The sequence below is a fragment of the Tenrec ecaudatus genome, chromosome 1, assembly GCF_050624435.1.
Source record: "Tenrec ecaudatus isolate mTenEca1 chromosome 1, mTenEca1.hap1, whole genome shotgun sequence".
Taxonomy (NCBI): Eukaryota; Metazoa; Chordata; class Mammalia; order Afrosoricida; family Tenrecidae; genus Tenrec; species Tenrec ecaudatus.
Window position 1 is genome coordinate 164,289,899 of NC_134530.1, and position 25,784 is coordinate 164,315,682.

The 25,784-nt window shown below is 54.2% G+C and overlaps 1 protein-coding gene across 1 annotated transcript; it reads right to left on the bottom strand.

The window, feature by feature from the left end:
- Window positions 1-3,806: 3,806 nt before the first annotated feature.
- Window positions 3,807-24,978, bottom strand: SHE (Src homology 2 domain containing E). Its single transcript, XM_075562510.1, has 6 exons — window positions 24,382-24,978; window positions 21,524-21,650; window positions 10,226-10,531; window positions 8,107-8,266; window positions 6,456-6,575; window positions 3,807-4,126 (listed from the first exon to the last, which is right to left on the bottom strand). Exons 1-6 carry the CDS (start codon window positions 24,976-24,978, stop codon window positions 3,940-3,942), a joined length of 1,497 nt encoding a protein of 498 aa, XP_075418625.1. The 3' UTR covers window positions 3,807-3,939.
- Between the last annotated feature and the right edge of the window lie 806 nt (window positions 24,979-25,784).

Here is a 25,784-nt window from a genome sequence, read left to right on the forward strand (position 1 = left end):
CCGCTCCTTGGGGGAATGATGGGGCTTTCTACTCTTGCAAAGAGTCACAGTCTCGGACACCCACAGGGGCAGTTCTACCCTGTCCCACAGGGTCGCTGTGAGTCGCACTGACTCGACTCGACGGCAGGGAGTTGCTTCTCTATGAGATGCGAGAACGGGCTCAGTAGAATTCTGCTCACCAAGGGATTTAGATGCAGAGGAAGGAAATGGAAGCTAGGGAAGACCGGCATCGACCTTGATTAAACAGAGCATCTTAGTCAAACAGAAAGGCCACCCTCATTTAGAGGGTGGTAGACCTCTCAATCCCTGTGGGAGCCTGTGGGGTTCCCAGCCAGGGCACCTCAGCACAGCCAGCACCTGTCAGCGTGCTTCCATCTGCTTAACAGGTTTCGTCAGAAGAAAGGCAGGCAACCCACGGCCTCAAGTCGGCCAATGATCTGATCTGATCCGATCACAGGATTGCTGCTGTGCTCTGTTGTGCGTGGGGTCCGCCCCCGCGTCAGGGCAGCATCACCCCTCACAGCTAACAATGTAACCGAAAACCACCCGGAACGGAATGCTCACAGTGGCTTTCCTCACCAGCTTCCAAACTGCCCCGTCCAGGCAGAGCCTGTGACAAGAGTAAACAGCACAGCAAGGTCCCAGGGTTTACCAGGAGCAGCGGCTCGCAACCTGTGGGTCGCGGCCTCTTTGGGGCCGAACAACCCGTTCACAGGGGTCGCCTCATTCCCAACAGTAGCCAAATGACAGTGATGAAGTAGCAATGAAAATAATGTGATGGTTGGGGGTCACCACCACATGAGGGACTGTATGAAAGAGTCGCGGCATCAGGAAGGTTGAGAACCCCTGACCAAGTGCAAAGACTAAGGGGCAGTCGAGATTATACATGCTTCTTCGGATTTCTTCAAAGGACGCTTCTGCGCCCGACAGCGAGCAGCCGTGTCCACACGTCCCTTGCTTCTTCACACACATCCACAGGTCTCCATGATTCCTCCCTCCGCTGAACACACACAACCCCGCAGGTGCATTCACCTTGTCAGGGGCAGCTATGGCCCCAACCGGAAAAAAAAAGCAAGCCAACCTCGTAGCCCCCAAGTAAGCACGGGTTGACTTGTGCTTACCACGGGTTGTGGATGTGGTGAAAATACGGAAGCTCTTCACTATAGATGAGCAAGGTAGCTGAGTAAGGAGGCTGAGCTTACCCTGCTGACAGGGCGTTTCAGTGGCTGTTTGGGACTGCCAATTGGAAGAGACTCTGATTCTGTTGGAAGGAGCTGTGGGGCCGGGAGAGAGGCAGATGCCCAGCCATGTCTAGCAGCAGAATCTAGGATGTGGTGGGAAAAGTGTGAGTTGGTTCCCACAGATTAAGTAAGCACAAGGCAGCTTTGGCTTACCTTGCTTATTGGGGAATCCCACCCTGTCCTTTACCCTCTGTTCTTCTTCACTGGGCAAGCGGAGCAGCCGAGTGAGTGAGTGAGTGAGTGTGTGTAGGGGGTGGGGATGTGATAAGAGAGAAGGGCAGACAGAGCCAGCCCAGGGCAGCCACATTCAAGGCCAGTGAAGACCAAACGGCCCGGAGGACTTTCTGTGCAGAGAGGCAGGAAACATTCTGGGAAGAGGATGCCCTCGCAAGAATGAAGACCCCGGGGAGGAAAACAGTGGCAGGAGGACAAAATGATAAAAAGCCAAAGCATTGAGCACGCAGCCAGGGAGCCTGTCACCCGCTTGAGATCAGCTGGCCCGGGAGGCTTAACAAGGAAGCCATTAGGAGCACCCTGCTGGGCCTAATTGTTTCTAGAACATATGGTACTTTGTGCCACCGCCCAGCTGTGAATTCCTTGGCTTTTGTCAGCTATGTCACCACCTTAAGAAGAAAATAGCAGCTAAAACCCCCCCTTCCACTAATTTACTGTGCTTCTCTAACCTGCAGCTCCGTGAAGCAACAGGGCCTACACACACGGGCACTCCCTCCAGCTTGCCTGTCACGAAGAAGGCAACGTGGCAGACACGCGCGGTCTAGGAGAAGCCCAACTGACACTCCGCGTGCGCTGGGTCTACTTTCAAAGCGTTATTTCAGTTCATATTCATTCCAGGCGCTGGGTAGGGGCCCCAAATAATCAGCGCACAAGGAGAACGTTATCAAAGCATTTCGCATTTATTAAAATTTGGATAACTGCATATTCCTTGGTGAAAAATAAGGCATCGTGTAGAGAATGCTGAACCACAAGCAAGTTTGACATAATGGCTGGTTTTGTCAATGGAAGACACGCCAGAAATGTCCGTGGAACCAAAACTATGTGTGCTGAAAACTCAGAGCGGCGTCTTGTCCTGCAGATATAGAGCACACGGACCAATACAAGCTTTCCCATGGGAATGCGCTCTGAAAACCAACCCGGCCTTTATCAATAACAGCGTGAGAGTCCTCTCCGTTTTTAAAAACCGAAGACCACACAGCCCTTTGGTTCACAGCTGAGCTGCAAAGGGAAGCAAAATTCCAATAACCTCCACGTCCCCACAGTAAATTGCTAAGAACTCGAGAGAGACGCTTCTCGAACGAAGCAAATCAAAGGGGCATTTTCATCCTTTTAAAAGAAACTGCAAAACGTTCACTTTCCGCGGGTGGCAGCCAGCACATTTGCATCTGGCCCAGTTTTGTCAACCCAGGGACAAGACCCCGGACATCTGCTCAGCCTTCGTTACGGAGCCGCTCAGCAGAGGACTCTTCTCAAAGGGCGCCGTGCCCACAGCTTGTTGTCTTCGTGAGCTTTGTGTTTGTTTGTTTTTTTCACAGTAGATACATTGGCATTACAAGTTCCCGATATATCACGCAGATAACAATACTAGGCATATTAATTTAATATCTTATAGCAATCGTAGTCATAGGAAACCTTCCAGTTCTGAAAAACACCGCCGGTCAGTCTGCGTTGTTCCCAAGGGCGGAATCCTTGCATTGAGGCGGTTGTAGTCACACGACCAGACCCCAGGGGCCTTGTGTCCCTCCTCAGAATTTACCCAAAATGCACAGCAGATCTAATTCTCATGGCAAAAATAGCAAAACAATCCGAAAGCAACCAAAATGCATCCAGACAAAAGATCTCAGAAGTTCTGGGCGATTCGCTAATAATAAGAAAACAAGTTGAGCTTGGTAGATTTTTTTCAGATTAAAAAAAAATCAGAACTGAAATGACTTGGTTCTGTAGTGTGTTCTATAAATTCCAAATTATAATCAAGCCGCCAATAGAATTGTATTTGTAATTCTGCAAACCTACGCATCTTCCGGCTGATTGATAAACCAGGAAGTCAGTCCCCGAGGCGGAGAAAACACATACTTTCTTAAAAGGCAGAGCCACGAAATCGCCCTTTTCCGCCAGCCCCTCGAGTTGTCAGACGGCAGCTGAGCCTAACATGGGGTGGAGGGGGTGGGCAGATGGGTGCGGGGCGCGTTGACCAGGACACCCACCTTTCCCATTTCCCACTATCCCTCTGTTTTCTCAAGGGGTGGGGGACGACATGTATTACAATTCTGCTGGTCCAAACTGTCGTTTTTCAAAACTCATTTTGTGAAAACCAAGGGTGGTCCAGGAAGCAAAGTGATTTTTATTCGTCTGTGCTCTGGGACCCGGTAACAACTAGCCTCTTCCTGGGCATCCTGAGGGTTTCCCAGCAGCGTCTGAGCCAGGGACTGCAGAAGGACGCCTGCTTTCCTGGGCGACTTACCTCTCCCCCGGGCCCTGCCCCGAGAGTGGGGCGACAGGCAAGTGAGGGCTTCTCATGGGAGGAAATGACAGGTCAGGAATGAGGTGTCACCCATGGACTCAGGGCCGGGTGGGGTGGGGTGGGGGAAGATCCCACTTCCTGCTAATGATGAAGAAGTCCAGCCTGGTCCAGGGAGAGGTCGGCCCGTGAGGCGAGGGAGCAGCTTCCAGGGGCTGAGCAGCCTTAGTGCAGCTTGCTGTGCACAGGGTAGAGTAAGGTCATGTGCTCCGCCCCCTTGAAAGGCAGCTTCTCGTTGGAGTAATAGTGTACCACTTCCGGGATGCTGTCAAACACGGCGCTTGGCTGGTTCAGCGTGTACTTGTTGTCCTTGGTCTGAGCCACGATGATGTGGACACACCCTTGACTAGTCCTGCATGCAAACACATGGGGAGGAGACGTGAAGGAGTGAGCGGCCGCCATCCCGGCCAGCCTCAGCCTGTCCCTGGTGGTTTTCCACAGACAATGCACCCGACACCTCGGCGGAGCTCAGAAGTTCCACCACCCACTGCCAGGGCGTCCAATTGGACCCACGGAGGCCCTGGAGAGAGTCTCTGAAGATGAAACATATGTGCAACTTTAAATTTATTGATATTTATTTCACAACATTTTTGCCATTGGCTTGGCCTTGAGTGCCCTTGAAGTCCAAGGCTGACTTCTCATACACATCTACAGCTGGACCTGCTCGTGGAAGTGGCTGTTGGAACACAGCATCGACTGGTACTCCCAGTGGGCGGATTTCGTAGCACTGTGCCAAGAACGTAAATCTTTATGGGAGCAGACGGCCTCACTTTTCTCTCAAGGACCGGCTGGTGGGCTTGAACCGCCGACCTTGAGATTAGCAGCCCAACACCCTAACCCACAGCAACCGCTGGGCTCCTTAGAAGGGTCACAGTCTTTGGTTAGCTGGGCTTCCTCCTTGAATTGCTTATCTTGACCAAGAAGAAAGCCAAGCAACAGAAAGGAAGTCTCTGCTTGCTCTCAAAAGGCCACAGGAGTGCTTAACTGGGGCAGGTTTAAACTCAGCGTCCTCCCCACGGTTACAAGGACCCAGGTAAGGCCTCCTCCGCCTTCTCTTCTCTAACCAATGCCTTCTCTGTCTGGGCCCATATTGGCAATAGTGACTGGAGAGGTCAGATGAGAAGCTTAGTGGGCGGTGCATTTATGTCAATAGGGGACGACCACTACGGGATTGGATTCCCAGAATGGCAGTGATCAATGCCAGTGAACCTAACAGAGAGGCATTGCTGAACTGGTGTAAGCTTTGCTGACTCATGCTTTTGGCTAAGATCAAGTGTAGTTTTGCTGAGTCTGTTCCCCACCCCACCCCTCAAATAACCTAAAAGTAAACAAGAAGAGAACACATAAAAACAGTAAGAACCAACAGTTTCCCCCAAATCTGGAACGAACGCTGCCGGCAGTGTATGCTGACAGCTGGCCCCAGAGGCCCAGAGGTCTAGCCCACCAGCAGCAGTTTCAGAAACAGAGCAAAGCTATTCCTGCTATTGTGTATCTGGTGGCCGCAGTGCTTGCCCGCCCCCCTCTTCCCCCTCCAGCCTGATTGTTTCAGCTGCAGGGGCTCAGCTTCCTGAGGAAGGAAATGCTGTGAGGGATCCTCCAATACAGCACTGCTCCACTCCGAGCAGCCCGAATTTCCATGATCCAAACGCCGCCGCCACAGGGCCGCGGGCAGACGCGGCTTCTCTGTGCACAGTGCACGGCGGGGGGGCTGGGGGGGATGGGAGGGGCGGGGGGGGCGGGGGGGGCGTGAGAGGCATCAGAACTACAAGTGGCATTTTGACAAACCAGGGGCCTGGCTCAGCGAAGTCCACAAGGCTTGACGAACTATCCTATCGAAATTATCCTTAAACTGAAATGATTTCTTCACTGAGAGGGGCTGCTGTTGGATCAGCTAATATCATGTGAAAATGGACTTCAAGCCAGCCAACCAACCCCAAACTCGCCGCCATTGAGTGTTCTAATGCACAGCCACCCGACAGAACCCAGTAGAATGGGCCCAGTGGGTTTCCAGGCTGGAAATCTTCACAGGAGCAGAGCGCCTCATCTCCCTGGTGGTGGTTTAGAACTGCTGACTTGGCAATCAGCAGCCCAGTGTGTAACCCACAACACCACCAGGGCTCCTGGAGGGGGGCTCAAGCTCCCCAAACTCAAACCCACTCCCATCGAGTCGATTCCGATTCACAGTGATCTACAGGGCGGGCTAGAGCCGCCCCGGCGGGGTTTTCCCGGCTGAAACATCCCCAGGAGCAGCTTGTCAGGCCTGCTTGTGGCCTTCTCACACCCCTGGACGCTGAGTCCATTCCCACTCAGTGGCCCGACAAGGAGGAGCAGGGCTGTTCAGAGAGCTCCCAAGGTGGTCAGCCTTTCTGGTAAGAGAGCGTCACAGTGTTCTCCTGCAGAGCAAGCAGCTGGGGGCTTCAGCGGCTGAGCTCTTGGCGCGCAGCCAAGCGCTTAAACCACTGTGCCACCAGGGCTCCGATCCCGCTCCTCAAACCACTGCCACCGAGTGGCTTCCAACTCTCAGCAACCCTGTAGGGCAGGGGACAACTGCCCTGTGCGTCTCTGAGACGGCGACTCGTCACAGGCGCCCAGGGCGCGGCTGGCGGTTTATGACAAGGGCTGACATGCACGCCGTCAACATCTGCATGCAGACAGGGAAGGCGCGGGGCTGAAATACTTACTTGAGGGCAATGGAGTACCTGCTGTTGCCCGACTCGCTGTTCCGGACGAGGTAACCTGCTTCTCTGCAGGGTTGTAGCAGAGTCTCAGCCTCTGCCCGCGTGATAGCACCATGGTACCACCTGAAAAAGGGGGGGCGCAGGAGTGTCAACCCACACGTCAGGATAGGTATGACCTGTGAATACGCCATCCAGAACACGACTCAAAAGAAGAGCCCTGCCTGACCCCTGGTTACCGTGGGCGAAGGGGACGGAGCTGCTGCTTCGGGGCGCGGAGTGCATGGGACCACTGGGGGTGTCATTTGGAACGGGCCCAGCCATAGTAGCTGTCTAACTTGGGGAGTGTAATCGATAGCATGAGGATTCACATAGGAGTGGTGCAATGGCAGAATGCCCTGGTGCGGATATTTTTGACACAATTAGGAAAAAAAATTCCATGAATACCAATGAGTACCAGGAAGAAGACAGCGCTCTAGAACTGATGTGGTGGCAGTTGTACAAGTCTTCTCGATAGGATTGAAAATTGAGTTGTATGACATGTGGATGAACTGCTAAAAAAACTGTTATGAGATCGAAAAAAAACACCTGTAGATTCTCGGTCTTCTGGCTAAGATCAAGTGTAAAAGATTAAAACAAAACAAAACCCAAACACGGACACTCGGTGGGCACTCCGCAGCCTGCGCTAGATGCGGCTTCCTACCGAGAAAGGCCCACGGCAGGGCCTGGGTGAGACGGGGCTCAGAGCCCCTCCATCTGCGAGCCGAGCGCTAGCGGTGGTGCCACTGTAAATGCTTTCACGGAACAGGCACTTGAATCTGAAAACACAGGCACTGGGCTTCCAAGATGGGCTGTCACCCATGGGTCCTCCGGCTCCCCCGCCGCCCCGGAAGAGAAGCATGTACCTGTATGTCCCCTCAAATAGGTGGTGGAATTCTAACTCCCATTCCTGGGAATTCTCATTGGGAATCGGTTTTCTTGGTTGATATGATCAAGGCCAGATCAGTGAGGGGCGTGTCCTGTACATGACCCTAAACCTCTGAAAACAGAAGGGATGGATGCAGATGGGGGTGGGGGTGGGGGGCAGTGGGCGGAGACAGCAGTTGCATGTGGGTGAAGTTCACCAGGAAGGAATGGAGAGAAGGTGGGTGGGGCCACAGAAGCGAACTGAGACCAGGGTTTCCTGCCAGGGCAGGCAGAGTGCCACTGTGCCCTGAGTTCACAGACATCTAACCACCTACCCCAAACCCCCAAACAACCTCATTGCCATCGTGTCGATGCTGACTCGCAGTGGCACTATAGGGCAGGGTAGAACTGCCCTGTGGGTTTCCTAGACTAGCTAACCCATCATGGGTGTAAAAACCTAGTCTTTCTCCCGTAGGGCGGCTGGTTTCAAAGTGCCGACTGACTTTGCCCGGTTAGTAGCCTGGCGAGGACCAGTGCGCCCCAGAAACCCTTTTCCCCATGCCTAACCTCCCAGGCTGTAGGAAAACGACTGTGTGGGTGAAATCACCCTCTTAGAGTCTTTGTTACCCAGAAGCTGAGGTAGTACGCATGACCATGTTGAGTGGTCCCCTGTGCCATGGCTCTGCCCCCTCTCCCCCTTCCCCAAGGCTCCCAACCAGGGTGTGTCCACGTGTCCAAGCAGGAGACTCACGGCTGCTTCTCCAGGGGCAGGGCTGGGTCCACTCTCTCCCCCTCGCTGTGGTCGGACAGGGTCGGCTTCAGGATCTTCTGGGTCCAGCTCTTTTGCCGGTGGTGTTGCTGCCTTCCCGGCTCCTCCCTGGCGGAAGGTCGCTCGGATCCTTCGAACTGGACTGGAAGGAAAGCTCCATTTAGCACCAGAGCCCACTGCAGGGATCCCTGCACGCCTCCAGGAACACCCTTCCTGGCTGGCCACAGCTCAAGAGAGCAGCTCTCTCCGCTTTAATGAAACTATATATAAAGCACGCTGTCAGAGCTGAGCCTCCCGCTGGCTTCGAGATCTAATCACGCCGTCAGCATCCCTCGTTTGCTGGGAGATATTCATCAGTACGGAACAGTTTTAGAATATGAGAGGACACCACTCTAATACGTTTCAGCAGGCACTCTTGACAAACTCTTCATGTTTTATCGTTTTAGAACCAAATAAGAAGCAGTGACAGGCAGCGATTCCTAGCAGGAGTGGCTATCAACCTGTGAGATCAGTTGACCAGCGCTTACTAGGAAACCATAAAACGAAGAAATGCTACAAGAGCAAGGCTGGATGGAAAACCGAGGGGTAAAGTGGGCAAGACCCAGCACACTCAAAAAGCCAAACTCACTGCCGTCGAGTGGATGCCGACTCTTAGCGAGCCTCCAGGACTGGGTGGAACTGCGCCTGTGGGTTTCTGAGACTCAGACTCTGAAGTGGGAAGCCTGGTATTTCTCCCTCGGAATGGCTGCTGGTTCTCTTCTGCTGGCCTTCCCGTTAGCAGCCTAACACATGACCCACTCCACAAAAGACAGCCATTTGTGAGGAAACAAGTACAAAGCCCTCAGATAGGGTCTCAAATGGACGACGACATTTGCTGTCCGATATAATCATCTAAGACCTCATCAGTTGCCATCCAGTGCCTTCAATGGCAGGGCGGCCCCGCATGTGTCAGAGCTGAACAGCGCCCCGTCGGGTTTTTCAAGGGCCGGCTAGCCATTGGTGAACTCACACCCCCAACCCCCCAGCACTGAGCATTTGCACGGGCACACCTTCTCTCCTGCAGTCCTGCACGTGGACTGTGCTGGAAAACAGCTAGTTTGGCTTTACTGCTGGAGGGCAGAAATACCCCTGACATCTTAATCACAAAGAAAAGAAATTATGCAGAAAGCCAAGCAGAGAAACCAGGTCCTAGGAGAAGAAGGAAGAAAGGAAATAATTCTAATATCTATTGTCAACCTATTAGAAGAACTGAGACAGGACTTTTCTCACACACACACACACACACTCACACACACACACACACACACACACACTCACAAAACGGGAGAAAAAGCTAGCTTCATCCAGTTTTCCAACAGCTTCCACTTGTGAAAAATAGATTTGCGAAGTCGCGTCAGGGAAGAGTTAGCCAAGGCTGCTCCTGGTCCCATCGGGTCAGTGGTGGTGAAGCAAGACGTACAGTAATCAGGTAAGCACACAGAACGACAGAGCCGCCATGAAAGGCGTTTCCAGGGCAGTAGCACAACCCAGAGAGACTGGAAAATCAAGGTGCCCAGAAGGATTATAAATAAATACATAAATAAATGAACAGATGCAGCATGACAGAACTCAGCCAGGTCTTCCAAGCAGAGCTCAATCCCGACTCCAAGCCAATCTATAGGGCAGAATAGACAGAGCTGCCCGATGTTTCTGGGCCCCACTCCCCCAGCCCCCACCAAGGCCTGACTGATAATTTGTTATTGACTTGGCATGGTTTTGTCCAATAGAGGAGCCGCTAGTCAGACGTGGCTATTCGAATTTAAATGCCAATCCGCGATAACAAACGTATTCTACTCCTGGGTCCCAACCTGTAGCTAGTAGCCACCATGTAGGACAGGCCACGTGTAGCACATCTATTAGACCTTCCAGGCAGTTCTCAGGGGCAGCCACCTTGCAGGGCAGGTAGAACCGCCCCTGCCGGTGGGTTTCCCAGGCGATCACGCTTCACGGGAGCGGAGAGCCTCGCGTCCCCGGCTGAGCGGCCTGTGGCTTCCAAGTGCTGGCGCTGTGGTTCCTCCGCGCCCTCCCCCGCCCCGCGCCCCTCTCCGCGCCCCGCGCTCACCTGACAGCGCGCGCACGATCTGCTCCTTCTTCCACTCCCACGGCTGCTCGTACTCGGCCGCCGGCCGCTCGTCGTTCTCGGGCAGCCGGCCGTCCCCGGGGCGCGCCTTCCGCTCGGGGCCCGCTTCGGCGGCCGGCGGCTCGTAGGGCGTGTCGTACAGCTGGGGCGGCTTCCCCAGGAGCTCCTTGGGGTTCTGTCTGGGCGCCGGCGCCTCGGGTTTCGGGCTGTTCTCCGCGGGCTCGCAGGGGCTGTCGAGCAGCTGCAGCGCCTTCACCAGGGGGTCTTTGGAGCCCCGCCGTCTGATTTCTGGAAGCACAGAGGGTGTCAACGCGGGGGGGGGGGCTGTTGTTGGCACACTGCATACCTAGGCACCACCCGCTGCTGGACGGCATGGATCGCCCCAAGGCTGATCTTCAGTGGGTTGTGCTCCGGGTTGCTTGAGCCAGATAATGCCATTGAGGCAGGCTGCTGGGGGTTACATCGGAGGGAGACAGGCGCCTCCAGGGAGCCCTCAGAGTAGAATCTGACCTCAGGGGACCTGCCTCTCTGCCTGGTTGGAAGGAATCTATTTTCACCTTCAATATTTTACTTATTTTTTTGCATCTTGTTAGGAAGCAAATAATCAATGTTAACAGATGTCAGCTGAGTACCTGCAATGTTCAAAGGCGTGGGCACCTTAAACCAGTGGTTCTCGACCTGTGGGTCACGACCCCTTTGGGAGGTGGAATGACCGTTTCACAGGGGTCGCCCACCTGCTTCATCACAGTAGCAAAATTACAGTGAAGTAGCAACGAAAATAATTTGATGGTTGGGGGGGTCACCACCACATGAACTGTATGAAAGGTTGGCGGGGTTAGGAAGGTTGAGAACCACTCTATTAGAGAGAGGGGAGATCTATGTACATGCGTGCGTCAGATCCGACTCTTGATGACCCCATCCATGCACGGCAGAGGGAAACCTCCGCAGGGTCTCTCAGAAGTAGGTCACTCAGCATGCCTCCCCCAAACAAACACTGCCGACGCATAGGACGGGGTAGAACACCCCTCCCTGCCACTTTCCCAGACTGTAGCTCTTCACGAGAGTGGAAAGCCCCATCTTTCTCCAGCAGTGGCTTCCAACTTCCGACCTTGCTGGTCAAAGTCCAACCCGTAACCACTAGTTCACCAGGATTCCTCTGGGTGCTTCTGGATAGACTCAAACTGCCAACCTTTCTGTTACAGCCAAGCCCATTCATTGCTTGCAATGCAGGGTGGGGGTGGGGGGACTTCTCCCAGTCTCCAGTCTGTGTTAATACTGTGTGTGCGCGTGCGCGCGGGGGGAGTTCATACTGTGTGTGTGCGCGCGCAGGGGGAGTTAATACTGTGTGTGCGTGCGCGTGTGCGCAGGGGGAGTTAATACTGTGCGTGCGTGTGTGCACAGACGGAGTTAATACTGTGTGTGTGTGTGTGTGTGCGCAGGGGGAGTTAATACTGTGTGTGTGTGTGCACAGGGGGAGTTAATACCGTGTGTGTGTGAAGGGGGAGTTAATACTGTGTGTGTGTGTGCAGGGGAGTTAATACTGTGTGTACGTGCGCGTGTGCGCAGGGGGAGTTAATACTGTGTGTGCGTGTGCGCAGGGGGAGTTAATACTGTGTGTGCGTGCGCGTGTGCGCAGGAGGAGTTAATACTGTGTGCACGTGTGCACAAGGGGAACTAATACTGTGTGTGCGCGTGTGCGCAGGGGGGGTTAATACTGTGTGTGTGCGCGTGTGCGCAGGGGGAGCTAATACTGTGTGTGTACGTGTGCGCAGGGGGGGCTAATACTGTGTGTGTGTGCGCGTGTGCGCAGGGGGTGGTCAGAGGCATTTACAGCTGTTGTACAGGCTCATCAATGCAGGGTACTGCAAAGTGAAAGTGGTGTTGGGGGTGCGGAGGAGATCCCAGCAATAACAAGGCAGTCAACACTTTCCAATGACTTACTGTAGTCAGCACTGTCCTGCGTGCTTTGCTATTGTCACAAGCATCCTATGAAAGAGCGACTCCCTGAGGCACAGTGTTCAGCGAGGTCCCCAAACCAGCAAGTGCTGAGGGCTGGATTCAAAAGCAGGAAGTCGGGCTCTAGGAACCACACTCTTCACAACCGCACTTGGATGAGCTCCAAGTACCAGAGAGGTGGAAGGTGAGTCGACGTGGACAGGAAAGGTCGTTTCCAGGGGAGGAAACTGCCTGAGCAAAGATATGGAGGTGGGGATGCTGCAGGGCTGGTTCCCGTGAGGGCCAGTGGAGAGATAAGAGAAAAGGGAAGGAGGGCAGCGCAGGAGAGAGGCAGTGGTACAAGTGGGGAAAGCAGCCGGCCAGGCACCCAAAGGCAGAAGTTTTCAAAGGCGAGGATACAACGTGGAGGTGATTCTAAATGCCACGAACCCCTAAAAATCATCAAACCAACCAACCAACCGAGCGAACAAAACACCAAACTCACTGCCCTGGACTCAATTTTCCCAACAGGCAACAAGGATTATATTTGTGTTTCCATGAAAACGGTAGTGTGAGATAAGTCAGAAAAGTTTTATTGGAACTGAGATACAGAAAGGGATGCTGCAGAAACCTCGATGCACATCAACCAACCACCAACTAACTGGCCCGTCAGTGGAAGGAAGCCACATCGGCACTGGGTTTACGAGCGTTTGGTCCAGAGGCCTTGGTAGCGTCACTTAAAGACGACTCATTCGGTCTAGACCAGCAGACCAGCAATGGAGCAGAATTCCGAACCATCATGTCCGTATGAGGAATCTCCCACCTGCTTATAGACATGGAAGACTCTGCTCAACCCCAACAGCTGGTCTGATCACGAATACCTTCTCTCGTAAGTGGTAGACGACGTGCAAGGTGCCCGGCATACACAGCTTGACCGGTCCCTCTCCAAAGTCTCCTCTGGACGCCACCCAGCCCGTCTCCCAGCAGCTCCAGCGCAGTGGAACGTCTGCAGTTCTTTGCGCACGACTCTGACGTGCACTCTTCCGGTGCCCGCTGGTATCCTGCTGGTGCCTTCCTAAGGCTTTCCGATCTAAGCCAGCACCTTCTGCTTTCGGGAGAAGCCTTTCCTGTCCACCTGCTCCTCTGCTGACCCACAGAAGTGGCCACCATCACCGTCTCCCCCTGGTGGTGGGCAATGATGCCCGTTGCTCCCCCTGTACTGACGGGCTGACCTCGCTGTATTTCCGGCTTGACAGCCACTCAGCCCAGGCAGGCACTACCATGTTTTATCGATCTCTAGGTCACAGTTGTGTTAAATTGACGATTGGCGTGATGGATGGAGGGATGGAGGGATGGACGGACAGATGGATAGGAGGGGGAATGGAGGAGAAAGGGGAGGAGCTCTGGAATTCTCCCGGCAGGTGACAGCGGGGCTGTGGAGCTCAGCAGGGAGATGAAGGCCAGGGGATTTATTCACAGATCAAGGAATTCATCACAAAAAGATGGCCTTCGGTACTGGGGGACGAAGCCAATCACCACAGACCAGGTCAGAATGAAGTGGAACGAGCAGCAGAGGCATTAGCTGGGACTCCTTCCGTTAGGGGCAGGCTGAAGAAGAGGGTCCAACAAAGAAGACTGAGGTGCAGTCAGGGGAGTGGGCAGAGGAGCAAAGGCTGCAGGGGCCCGAAACAAAGGAAGGAAAGCCTTCCTACAGTGGACCTGGTGACACCTTTCGAAGAAGAATCCCCGACTCCCTGAGACCGCTGCAACAAGAAAGAATGACCAGTGAGAGTTCGGGAAACACGTTACTACAACCAGGAGACTGAATTCAAAAGAGCAACGTTCATTGGTAAGACGAGGCCACAGCTGCTTTTGCACAGGCGCTCCTGTCGGAATGGGCTTCCATCCTGTCTACTGGGATTCTCTACCACGGCTCCCAGCGCGATCTCCCGGGGAACGTACAAAATAAGGATGCCTGGGTTCTGATGGTACAGCCTGATACGAATGAGCCACTAAGACAGAACCTTCTGACCTCCCCAGGGCCCACCATCCCTGTCTCAGTCCCCCCTGCTTTCCAGAGCTAATCTTGTCCTTGCTACCAAACCCCGAGGAGAGAGGACTCCTGGAATGGAAACCTTCTCAGACAACAAGTGAGAGCCAGAAGAAGGGCCACCAGTCCCCACCCCCACCCCACCCGCCTGCCCTGGAAAGGCACCCAGGGTCCTCTGAGGTCACACAGGAGTGGGTGACTTCCAACCGTACAGCCCTGTTTCTGCGTTGCCTATTCTAGATGGCGATACGGAGAACAAGAAACAAAAACATACTCTGCTCTTGGTTCAAGTAAGATAAGAGTGGAATTTTAAAAGAGCTACGAAAATAAAATAGAAACAGAAAACAAAAGAATCCTAAGGACAAATTTAGAATTTTGAGGTTTCTGATTAAATCTTCAATTTACCCTCAGCTCAGACTCTGTGGCACGGGCCCCGAACTCTTTCTTTTAACACCTCACCTCCATTGTGTCCCAGCTGGGAGAAAAAGAGTTTGTTCCGACTTTAGGAGTCCTGGTTGGGCAGTGATTATGTTCTGGGCTGCGATCCGTATGGTCGGCAGTTTGAAACTACCATCAGCTCCTTGGGAGAAAGACTGGGCTTTCTACTCCTGTCAGCAGTCCCAGTCTCAGAACCCTTCAGGGGGCGCCATGAGTCTGCAACGAGGAGATGATGGCAAGTATTCCAACTTTAAGACGGGAGTCTTGCTCCTGCGGAAATGTCCCAACAGGGGTTGACACGATGTACAGCTATGAGCTCTTTTTGCACACGCATCTGCGTTTTTGCCTTTGAGTGAGGTCTCTCTATTTCTTCTCCTTTGGACAGGAGTCCTGCGCAAACATGGAGAGGCACTCCATTGGGAGCGTCTTCGGTTCCAGGAGTGAAGGGCTCAACGGCTCACTGAAAGGCTGGGAATTCAAACCCACCCGTAGCCTATGGTGGAAAGACACTGATCTGTAGAGATGGAGGTAGGTCTGCACAGAACGTGCCCAGGTTGACGGAAGTGCACACACATAGAACGTGCACAGCTCGCCTAGTAAGCTCATAGGAAGGGGGATCTGCCCAAATCGGGTCATGCCGGCGTCATTCTCTCCCAGAGCCAGTAGAGCCTAGAAAATCCTCTAGGGCAGGTCTATCCTGTCACATGGGATCATTACGGGTTGAAAGCGACCAACGACCACAACAAACAGTGTTTCAATAAGGGAAAAAAACACTCCTTCAAGCCGAATAGCCTCCCAGTTGGTCCACCACCTGGCTGCCCCCAACCTGAGGGACGGCAGAAACAAACAATCGCGGGGCGCGAGCCGACCCTTCCTGCAGGGAGAATAGCTCCTGACGTGCAGAGGGAGATCCAAGAGGAAACAAGCCTGAGAAGGAGGAAATGGCAAGAGGAAGCTACACCCTGGCCGCCCATCGAGGCGGTCCACCACGGCAGATGACAGAATGCAGGGCTCAGGCTGCAGACAAACACCTACTTGCAGCAGGGCTAATGCTGAGCGTTGGTCGGCACTCATGGGAGTGGGTGAGTGGTGGGAGGGAAGCAGCATCCGAGCCCTGAGGTCTCCACGCTCAATTCCTCCCAGCTGCATGTCATTTTGCCATTCACAGGTTAAACTACTGCCGCATGGTAAGACTTTCTCTGACAGCTTAATAGTGGTTAACAAGGAATAAATAAACAAACAACCCCTCCCCAACACAAACAAGACCCAAACTCACTGCCACAGAGTCTGTTTCAATCACAGTGACCCTACAGGACAGGGTTCAACTGCCCTGCTGAGTTTTGGAGAGTGTAACTCTTTACAGGCACAGAAAACCCCATCTCTCTCCTGTGGAGCTGCTGGTGGTCGCGGACCTGGCACTTAGCAGACCAATGACTGACCACTATGTCACCAGGGCTCCCCAGTAATCCATGCTGTTGGCCAGCCAGTTCCGACCCATAGGGACCCCAAGCACATCAGAACGGAACTCAACCCGGTCCCGTGCCGCCTTTGCAGCTGTTCCTCTATCTGAGCCCCGCGGCGCAGCCACGGTGCAGCCACGGTGTCGGTCCATCTCATCAAGAGTCTTCCTCTTTCCCACTGCCCCTCCATTGTCACCGTCCAGATGTCTCTTTGAAAATGGACGGTTCTCTCTGAGTGTCTACATAAGTCCAATCCTTGGGTGGTGCCAAAGGTTAAGTACTGGACCGCCAACTGCAAGGCCGGAGGTTCAACCCACCCCCCCCAAAGGAGCCACAGAATAAAGGCCTGGCAATCTGCTTCCTAAAAAGCCACAGCCCCGACAGCCCTACAGAGCAATCCTACTCTGGCACTCATGACTTTGTCAGGCGTTCGAAGAGGCTAGACTGCAATTACGTTGTTGTTGCTCTTGACACACCAAACACAGACTAAGGAGCCCTGGTAACATCGTGGACTGCATGTTGGGCTGTGAACAGCAGTCAGCAATTCAGACATACTAGCTGATCCTTGGGAGAACCGAGGCCTTCTGCTCCTGTGCAGATGGACGGCCTTGTAACCCCCAGGGGCTGCTCTCCGTGCCCAGCTTGCCTAGTAAACTCATAGGAGGGGGAATCTGCCCAAATCGGGTCATGCAGCTGTGTGTTGGAAATGACGCAATGGGAGTGAGCTTGCTTTTTTGAGAGATGGATACCTAGTATTTCAGGGGCATCCCATACAGCTGGGAGAGACGTGTCACCCATTTTCATGGGCGAATAAACTGAGGTCTCAGTTGTGCAGTGCTGAGGGGAGGAGCCAATGACGATTCCTTCTGGAGACCCCAATTCCTCCATCTTACTCCACTTCATGCCCTAAAGGAAGAGCCCACTTAAAATGTTAATTACAACATCTAAAGGCTGCGTCTTTCCCCCTCACCCATTTCCCAGTGTTTCCCAAACATTAAGCCAAGAGCCTCTGATGGTTGTGTGCGCTGTTCCTGATAGAATCTTCAACAGGGCCACTGGGCAACTGTTAAACTTCATCCCTCACCTATGTTCGTTTTCAATATTTAAACTTCCTTTAGGTATTTTCCAGGGAGCCCTAGTGGGGCAGTTGGTTATGCACTGGCTGCTAACCTCTAGGTCAGCGGTTCAAACCCACCAGCCAATCCGAAGGAAAACGCTACACAGCCTTCGACCCCGCAGGGAGCAGTTCTACTCTGCTCTCCTGGGTGGTCACCTGACTCAGAATCGACTGGATGGCGGTGGGCTTAATATTCTCTTATTAAATAAGTCTCACGATCTGAACAGGATCAGACATAATTCAGAAAACCCAGGAGTTTGTGTGTAAGAAGGGAAGTGAACCGAATGACACACAGTCTCTCTCTCTGCTTCATTTGTTTTCATGTGGAGACCCAAACAAGGAGGGGGTCTTTAGATTTGGCTATTTAAATAAACTAGAAAACTCATTTTCAGGAAAAAAAAATGCCCCCCCCGCCCTTAAACCACCTTTCAAAACACTCCGTTGAAGTCCTGGAGCTAACATCCAAAGGTTGAGTGCGCATTGACTCGGTCCTCTCCAGTCTCACCTGTGTAATCTGGACAAGCTGTCGGAGCTTTCTCGGCCCACCCGCCGTATGTCAGACACCAAGCTATGAAGTCCTCTTCAGACTCACGAAACACATGCAACGATGCCAAAGCAGGACGGTCACAGGTCGGTGTGTGGGAAGTCTTGTGGATCCAGTGGCTACCGGAGCTTTCTGTGCCCCAGTTTCCTCAACTGTAAAGCAGAGATCATGTCCAGGGGGCAATCTGGAGTGACTGGCACCTTGCAAGTGCTCAACTGCTGGGAGCAAGGATGGTATCGGGGCAGAAGGAATGCTCACGTGGAATGGTGGGGGTCTTCAATGCAGTGTTTTGATTTGGCGGTTAAAACTTAGTGTTAAATTCCACAGATGATTCCCACTTGCTATTTTCGTTCATGTTATCTCAATAAAAAGGCAGTAAGGAGCTTTACAGCCTGTATTCACAGCCAACTTTTTGTGAGACATCCTTTGGGTCAATTGAAGCGAGAGTGTGGCCAATCAAGGCTGTCGGGCAGGGGTGATTCAGGGAAGTCGGGTGCCTGCCCCACAGACATGCAGTGGCCACAGGGAGGCGATGGGTGAACTCTTCTAAGCTTCTCTTGCTTCTTCGGGTCCCTGCTCCTGCCTGAAGCAGCCTCGGTGTCCTGGGCTCCTGACTGCGGACCCATGGCAGTCACCACACTTTGCCTTGCCTTATTTTCTCCATTCCCCTTTAGGCGATCAGCTGGGGCTTGTTCCTTGCTGGGTGCCCAGGGCCTACTACACGGCAGAGAAACATCTAAAAGGCATCTGGCAAATGCATAAACACCCTTCTCTCTCACAAGGCCACCAGTAGGCAGCATGCCACCCCCCCCCTCCCACATGGGGCTAGGATCAAGAGTGTGGTAGCCCGCCCTCCCAGGGAGAGCGTGGCCCTTCGGTGCAATGATGGCCACCGGCACCTTTCCCAGCTCATGCAGAAAGGAACTAGGAAAAAAACAAAAGCCATATGTTTCTCAATACGCATTGAAAAAAAAAGAGCTAAAGGTTTGAGGGGGGGTTAAAAAAAGAGAAGGAAAAACCCGCAGCACATCTTTCATTCCAGTTTCCGGTAGCTCACTTCCTGTTATTCTGTCCAGCTGTGTAACCTGCGGGTGGACTCAGGGGAAGTAGGTTCTTGACACTGAATGAGAAGGGGCCTTGTGACACGTATGTTCAGGGAATACACTCTAAAATATACTAAGGTCTTTTTTTTTTAAGTTAAGGAAGAAGTGGATTTAGACGATTAACTGTGGAAGGGTTAGGTTTCCGATAGCATTGGGGTTTATTCACGAGTGTGTACACTGCTTTTGCATTTCTAAATAAGTTTACTCATAGCCACTGCTCCGGCCGGAGCCCGTAACTTAATAAATCCTCGGGTTTTAAATGCTCATTGTTATCATTCTTACATGCACTTCCCGTCCGACAATCTTCTAACTTTGGAGTTGAACTTGCTTTGTGCATCTGAGCAGAAAGCTGGCTGATTTGTGTGTCAAGTTTCCTGTGTTCTTACACGCAGCGTGTCAGAGCGCGGTGTGTGTGTGGGGGAAGACTTGGGTTCTAATTTCTCCCCTGTCGCTTACAAAGCCATCGAATGGGCGAGTCACGAGTTGGCCCTGGCATAGGCACTACAAAGCGAAAGCCAGATGGGCAGCTCACACCAACCAGCCGCTCTCAGGGAGGCACAGCCTCAGAAACCCTGTACGGTATGTGCTCCAGAGGGCCGCGACGAGTCTGAATTGACTTGGCGGCAATGGGTTTGGTTTAAATCAGGGAATAGTGTGGCCATCTCCCAGCTTACAGGGATCTTGAACGTGCGCGCCGGGGAGAGTCTAATATGAAAAAACAATTGCGTTCATTGTAAAAAAAAAAAAAAAGCCTAGCATCTTCCCTATTCTCAGCGTGGCGGCCCAAGTCCACGGCTGCTAGAGCACAGAGAACCCACCGAGAAGAAGAAAAGCCAACAGGCAGAGAAAGGAGGTCTCAAAATTAAGCATCCGTCCCCCTCTTTATTAGCAATCCTTTCCCCTCAATTTTACATACCATTAAGCCCATTTTTCTATCCCTTCCCAACGTCCACATATTTTATAAAATTCTAACTAAGTCCAGTTTGCATTTCCTCTCATTCACAGATTTCATGAGTGGTCACAGCCCTGGGGCCCGTAGGGTCACAGCCTGGCCAGGGTGCACCCTTCCCAAGCGCACACCTTATCTCTGTCAGCAGAGAAGCCGGAAACAGGGCAGCACTTTCCTGTTGGGGCTCACTCCGTGCCGACCCTTCCAGCCTGTGCTCAGCCACTCGGGGAGCTCAGGAACGAGCTCGTCAGCGTCTCAATCGATTCTTAACCGCGACAGACAAAGTCTTTAATGTGTGACCCATTATTTCTTTCCCAAGCATGAAACCCAGGATGCTCGGACAAGACTCCCTTGAGTCGGCATTCAGAAATTCCATTTTTTATCCCAGCTCAAAGACTGTCTGAGAGAAATCGGAGGACCAAATAATTTGCTTCTGAAATTCAGCTACCAACCCCAGGCACAATGCTCTGTGTAAGTCTTGTCTGCCCAAATGTATGTAAAAAGTGGGGGGAAAAGGTGACCCTGAAGATGGTAGTGTTGCTTGACTCACAAGTTGGAATGAAGCCAACTGAAAAATTACAAGCGTAATCAGGTTTGGTTTTAGTGGGCTCACCTTGACTGACTTGTTCACGCCTGTGATTAGTGCGCACTCCTTACTAATTACACTTGTTGCCCCAATGTTGTACAGCTTGTTCAGAAATCAATCTTCTTTTGATCCAGCCCAGCGGATTGCGTCTCGTTCGTTTGCACCTCATAAGGATCTAAAACCCTGTATGTATTTGTCCCTTGGCACAGATGGATGACTTCCATCAGGGATGCCAACGCTTCTGAGCATGCCCAGAAAAGTATATAAATTATCTTAACACAGAGGACCATGATCTGAGCAGATCTGCACACTTCCTGGTGTCAGCTTGGCTGGAATTCAAACGTGACGCCACAGAGTCAAGGCCGACTCACAGCGACCCCCTGGACGGACGGGCTAGCAGTGCCCCGTGGGTTTCCAAGACTGTAACTTTGCAGGAGTAGAAAGCCCTGTCTTTCTCCTGCGGAGCTGCTGGTGGTTTCAAACTGCCGACCTTCCAGTACACCACCAGGGCTGGGATTAGGAGGGCCTAAAAGATGGCCGCAAATTCCCCAAGGATGCAAAGCTATGCAGGAAGTTAATTCGATATTTCAGTCTCACTTTTGAGTCTAACTTTGAGGTCTTTTCATCAGTAGGATATGGTTAAGTCACTTATCCCTCTTTCCCAGCGGTTCTCCACCTGTGGGCTGCGACCCCTCTGGGTTCGAACGACCCTTTCACCGGGGTCGCCTGATTCATCACAGTAGCAAAATGACAGTGATGAAGTAGCAACGACAATAATGTTATGCTTGGGGGGTCACCCCACACGAGGAGCTGTCTGAAAGGGTCGGGGCGTGAGGAAGGGCGAGGACCCCTGTAATCTTTCCCAAATCTCTACTGGTTAGGGTTCGCATAGGCGTCCCCAGCGCTGCCGGAAGATCGGTGGCCCACCGGAAGACTGATCCGCTTAGGGTGGGCCACAGCCTGGAAAAGCCTCTGGAATTCTGCTCTGCGTGCCCATGGGGTGCCCGCGGGGTGCGCATTAGTCAGAACCGGCTCAACGGCAACCGGCACACAGCCAGGGCGAGGGTCCGTTCTTCCTGAGAGTGCCTGGTTACAAACCTGTGATCATTTGCTGGGCGTCGTAGGGTTCCATGTAGCCGTCGTTCTCGCCGGCTCTCTCGGCGTCCCTCTGGCCTTTCGTCCGCTTGGCATCATACGGGTCAGCATAGTCTTCTAAAATGATGACCTGTGAAAGCCCCAGGGCGACAGTGGTTACGGATTATCACCTGCCCAGTGCCAGTGCCATCAGATGGCAGCTGCCATCCCCAGAAGTCCCAAAGAGAGGTCAAAATCGCCAGCCAGTGGTAAGGAGGCTTTGCGGCACTCGAACACGTTACTTACTCTGTTGGACAAACATCTAAACAAAACTCTTTTGCTGTAATTCACCTAACCTCGGTCTGGATCCCGGTGGTCCTCTCTGCTTCTCTCAGCAATCGGGCACTTGCTGGGCTGGAGAGTGGTGGGGGTGGGCGTGAGGAGTGGGGCGGGTCTTTGGCTTCAGAGCAGGAAGGATCAGCCGGGTGACTGCCGCATACGGCAGGTGAATGGGTCTTTGAGCAAGGCAGTTCTCATGGGTTAGCCAAGTCACCCGAGAGCTACTGAAGGTCCCGCTTGAGGAAATCCATCACCTGAGGCTCCCGAGGGAGTCCAAAGAAGCCCAAGGCTGCTTCCTCTCAAAGAAGTCATTAAAGAAATGGGCGGCATCAATGAACAAGATCGAGGGAGTCCTAGGCTCAATAATTTGTAGGCAGACTAGTTTGCATAGGCTATTGCCAGAAACGGAAAGGACCAAGGACTGCCAAGAGGACAAACAAATCTGTCCTGGGAGAAGTACAGGCAGAAGGCAAGGATGGTGAGACTTGGCCTCAAGTACTTTGCAGCTGTGTCCCTGGAGAAGGCCATCATGTTTGGTCAGGTGGAAGGGCAGTGAAGGAGGGAAGGCCTTCGGCAAGACAGATTGCCACTGTGGCTGCAACAATGACCTGACACCTAAGAACAATTGTGAGGATGGAGCAGGACGAGGCGGTGTTTCATTCTGTTCGACTGTACGCAGGGTCACGACGAGTCAGAACCGATGGCACCTAACACCAACAGGAGTCCTGGTGGGTCAGGCATTGGTTGCTATTGGCAAGATCAAAGGTTCAAACCCACCATGTGCTCCAAGAGAGACAGATGAGGGTGTCTGCTCCCCCAGAAAAGATTTGCAGTCCCAGGTACCCTGTGTAGGGTCTCCATGAGACAGCTCAACTTGATGGCCATGGGCTACAGGCAGATAGACAACATTGACGCTTCCAAACACAGGGACGTGGTAGAGAAGCAGAGCGTGTGGGCAGCCCTGCCTCTGCAGCAGCAGGGAGCCTCACACCGGGAAACTATGCCTGCTGCCACCCAGTCGATGCCAACTCTCAGGAGCCCCGCCGGACACAACAGACCTGCGCCCGGGGGTTTCTGAGACTAAATCTTTACAGCAGAAGAACGCCTTCATCTTTCTCCAGCGGCATGGCTGGTGGTTTCGAACCGCTGACTTGCCGTTAACAGCCCAACGTATCATCACCATGTCATGAGGGCTCCCCGTGGGAAGGCTAAGGAACCCTTATCTGGTCTGCTCCCCAAAAAGGGAGGAGGAGGGAACAGACTGGGCAGAGCCCTCCCCCTCAGAGGTGCGGATCCAAGAACCCCTAGATGTCCAGAAGCGACACCGCTGCAAAGGAGCAGGCAGGCCACTGCAAAGGGCGTGGCTGCCACACACTGCCTCCATCCAGTCTTCTGGCTTGCCCACTGTGTACACCTCGAGCATCAAACCCGGCCCCCGGCCCTGGGCTCCAGGCACCCAGGAGCCAGTCAGGTAGAACAGCGACTAAGATGTCTTTCGTGGCGCTCCGCTCGGTGCTAGGCACAGGTAGGTGTGCTGGAAACATCATCGGTAGGAAGAATGAAGGCCGGGGGCAAGACAAAGCGGATGTTCCCACGACAGGAAGTCAGGGCCTGAGCTGGAGTCTGAGACCCTGGTTGGAGTTCCCTCGGCCCCTTTCAGAGGTGATTAAATAAACCAATTCATCCGGTCAGAATGGCGGGAGTCCCTCTGCTCATTCCTTTTCTTAACTTTCCCACGTTGGACAGCACCCAGAAAACATCTCGTGTGTAAAAACCAGGAAACACCTTCTTCGTTCTTAATCTGTAATTTCCTTAAGGGCATTTCCTTGTCACAGTCTGTATCCCCCCAGCAGCCCTTGGGCCCTGGCCCCCTTTTCCTCTATGACTGCTCTCCACAAGTGCTCACAGAATACATGACAGGGGGGTGGGTCTTGGAGAAGCTTCTGTGCCGGTGGGGGTGGGGGGGCTTTAGTGATTCTTATACTCTAAGAGGGATCCAAGTCCGATCCAATCCTAGCTCTGCAACTTGCCCTGCACGTCCACATGGAAGCCAGCAAGCAGTGGCTGTCCAGTAGCCACTGACCCATGGCGGCCTTAGCCTTTCGGTCCCTAGAGTTTTTGATGGCTGGTGTTCCAGAATCCGATTGCCAAGCATGTCTTCCGAGGTCTCTCGGAGGGAAGGCAACTTCCAGTCTCTCGGTTAGCGGCTCAGCTAGTAAACTGCACCGCTCAGGAGGGCCAATCCTATCTACCAGGTCAAACTTAAGAGAAGGACATCTCCATCGAGAGTGCACTGTGAACTATTCAAAGAATCCGGGCCTGCAATGTTCCCAGGCCCCGGAAGGATTCTTCAAGATTCTTCAAGATGCAGTCCGCTAAGTCACTTAGGAACCACTGACTTGTCAGACCTCCCAAAACACAGCCTCCCCTCCTCCTAGGTAATAAGACCCCTAAGGCTGAGCGGCTCACCATCTATACTTGCCTCCCTCGGCTTCAGTTCTAGTAGAGGTTAAGGGTCCGAGGGAGGTTGTTTGTATTCTTACCGTGTCTTGCTGCTTCAGGATCTTGCCCTTGTCCAGGTCTGGGCCCAGGGACGACAGGGACGAGGACTCGGAGGAGCTGCTGCTGCTGCTGCTGCTGCTGGCGTAACTGCTCTTCCCGTTCTTCTCCTGGGTGTCCACCTTGATGAGCCTGTTGATGTAGGTGCTGCAGCCCGAGCTCCTGGCCGCACCCCGGTGGGGGGGCTCCTCGTCGGGAGTCCTGGAGTTCTTGCGGCCCTTGCCTGCGGCGGCCTGGATCAGCCCCTGCAGGCTGTCCCGGGACAGTCGGCTGTCCTTGGCGGGGGCGCCCCCCGCCCGGCCGCTCCCGTTCCCCAGCTCGGCCGCCGAGTTCTTGCGGCCCTTGCCCGGGGTGGGCCCGGCGCCACACGCCTCCGAGTTCTTGCGCAGTTTGCCGCCGCCGCCGCCGGGCTTGGCCCGCTCCGAAGCGGTCTTCAGGTTCAGGGGGAACTCTTTGAACCACCTGGCCGCCATGAGGGGGCCCCGGCCGGCTCGGCCCAGGAGCGTGGCGGCCGCGGAGCAGGCGATGGAGGAGGCCCAGCACAGACCCGGAGAGGCGCCAGGGGCAGGGGGCCACTGCATTCCCCGGGGCTGGGGCGCTGCAGGCCGGGCGAGGCCCCGCGAGGGCTGCTCTGCTCGCCCGCGCCCGGCAGGGTGGGGTGCCCACAGTCCAGGGCGGGGGACCCGGGGCGCCGAGCGGGCGGGCGCGGGCCGCCGCTCCGGACACGGACGGCGACAGGCACGACGCACCGGGGCCCCGCCCGGGCTCGTCTTCAGCGCTCTCACTGCCCGGGGCTTCGCGGAGGTGGCGGACGCCAGGTACCCCCCCACTCCACCCCCGTTTCTTCCTCCCGCGGTGGGAGAGGCCCGGCTCGCGGAAGCCCCCCGACAGCCGTTCCCAAGCGCCTAGGGATCGGAGGGGTAGGAGCAGAGGTGGCCGGAGTGTCCCTGGCGCCGTGGCGGTGGACAGACAGACGGTGGACCGCCCACCCTCTCTCCGCGCCCCTCCCCTCCGTGGTGGCGCCTCCCCGCCCGCCACCTCCCGCCCAGATCCGGGGGGGAGGGGTCCGGAGGGCCCCCAGGTAGGCGCCTTGGACCCTGGGCAGCCGCGACCTCCACGCCCCCCGGAGGGGCTGATCGGCTAGGGGGAGGGGGTGCAGGGTGCGGAGACTGGCCGCCGCAGCCACACGTGCTGCCGGGCCGCGCCCTCGCGAACTGTGCGCCCCACTTGTGCCCCAGCAGGTCCCCTCTGCCCAGAGCGGCTGCCGTCAAACCGCCTAAGGACGCGCCCGTGCGCCCTGCAGACCAAGGAAGAGAGCCTAGAGCTCCCCAAACGCCAGGCGCCCCCCCAGGGCAACTCTTTGCATGTAGGGGGCAGGGGCGGGGAC

Coding starts and splice junctions, on each gene's coding strand:
- SHE (XM_075562510.1), bottom strand. CDS start 24,978: ATGCAGTGGCCCCCTGCCCCTGGCGCCTCTCCGGGTCTGTGCTGGGCC. Junction 10,532..21,523: donor CGCCCAGCAAATGATCACAG/GTTTGTAACCAG, acceptor CTGTGCTTCCAG/AAATCAGACGGCGGGGCTCC. Junction 6,576..8,106: donor CTGCCCCTGGAGAAGCAGCC/GTGAGTCTCCTG, acceptor CCCCTTTTTCAG/GTGGTACCATGGTGCTATCA.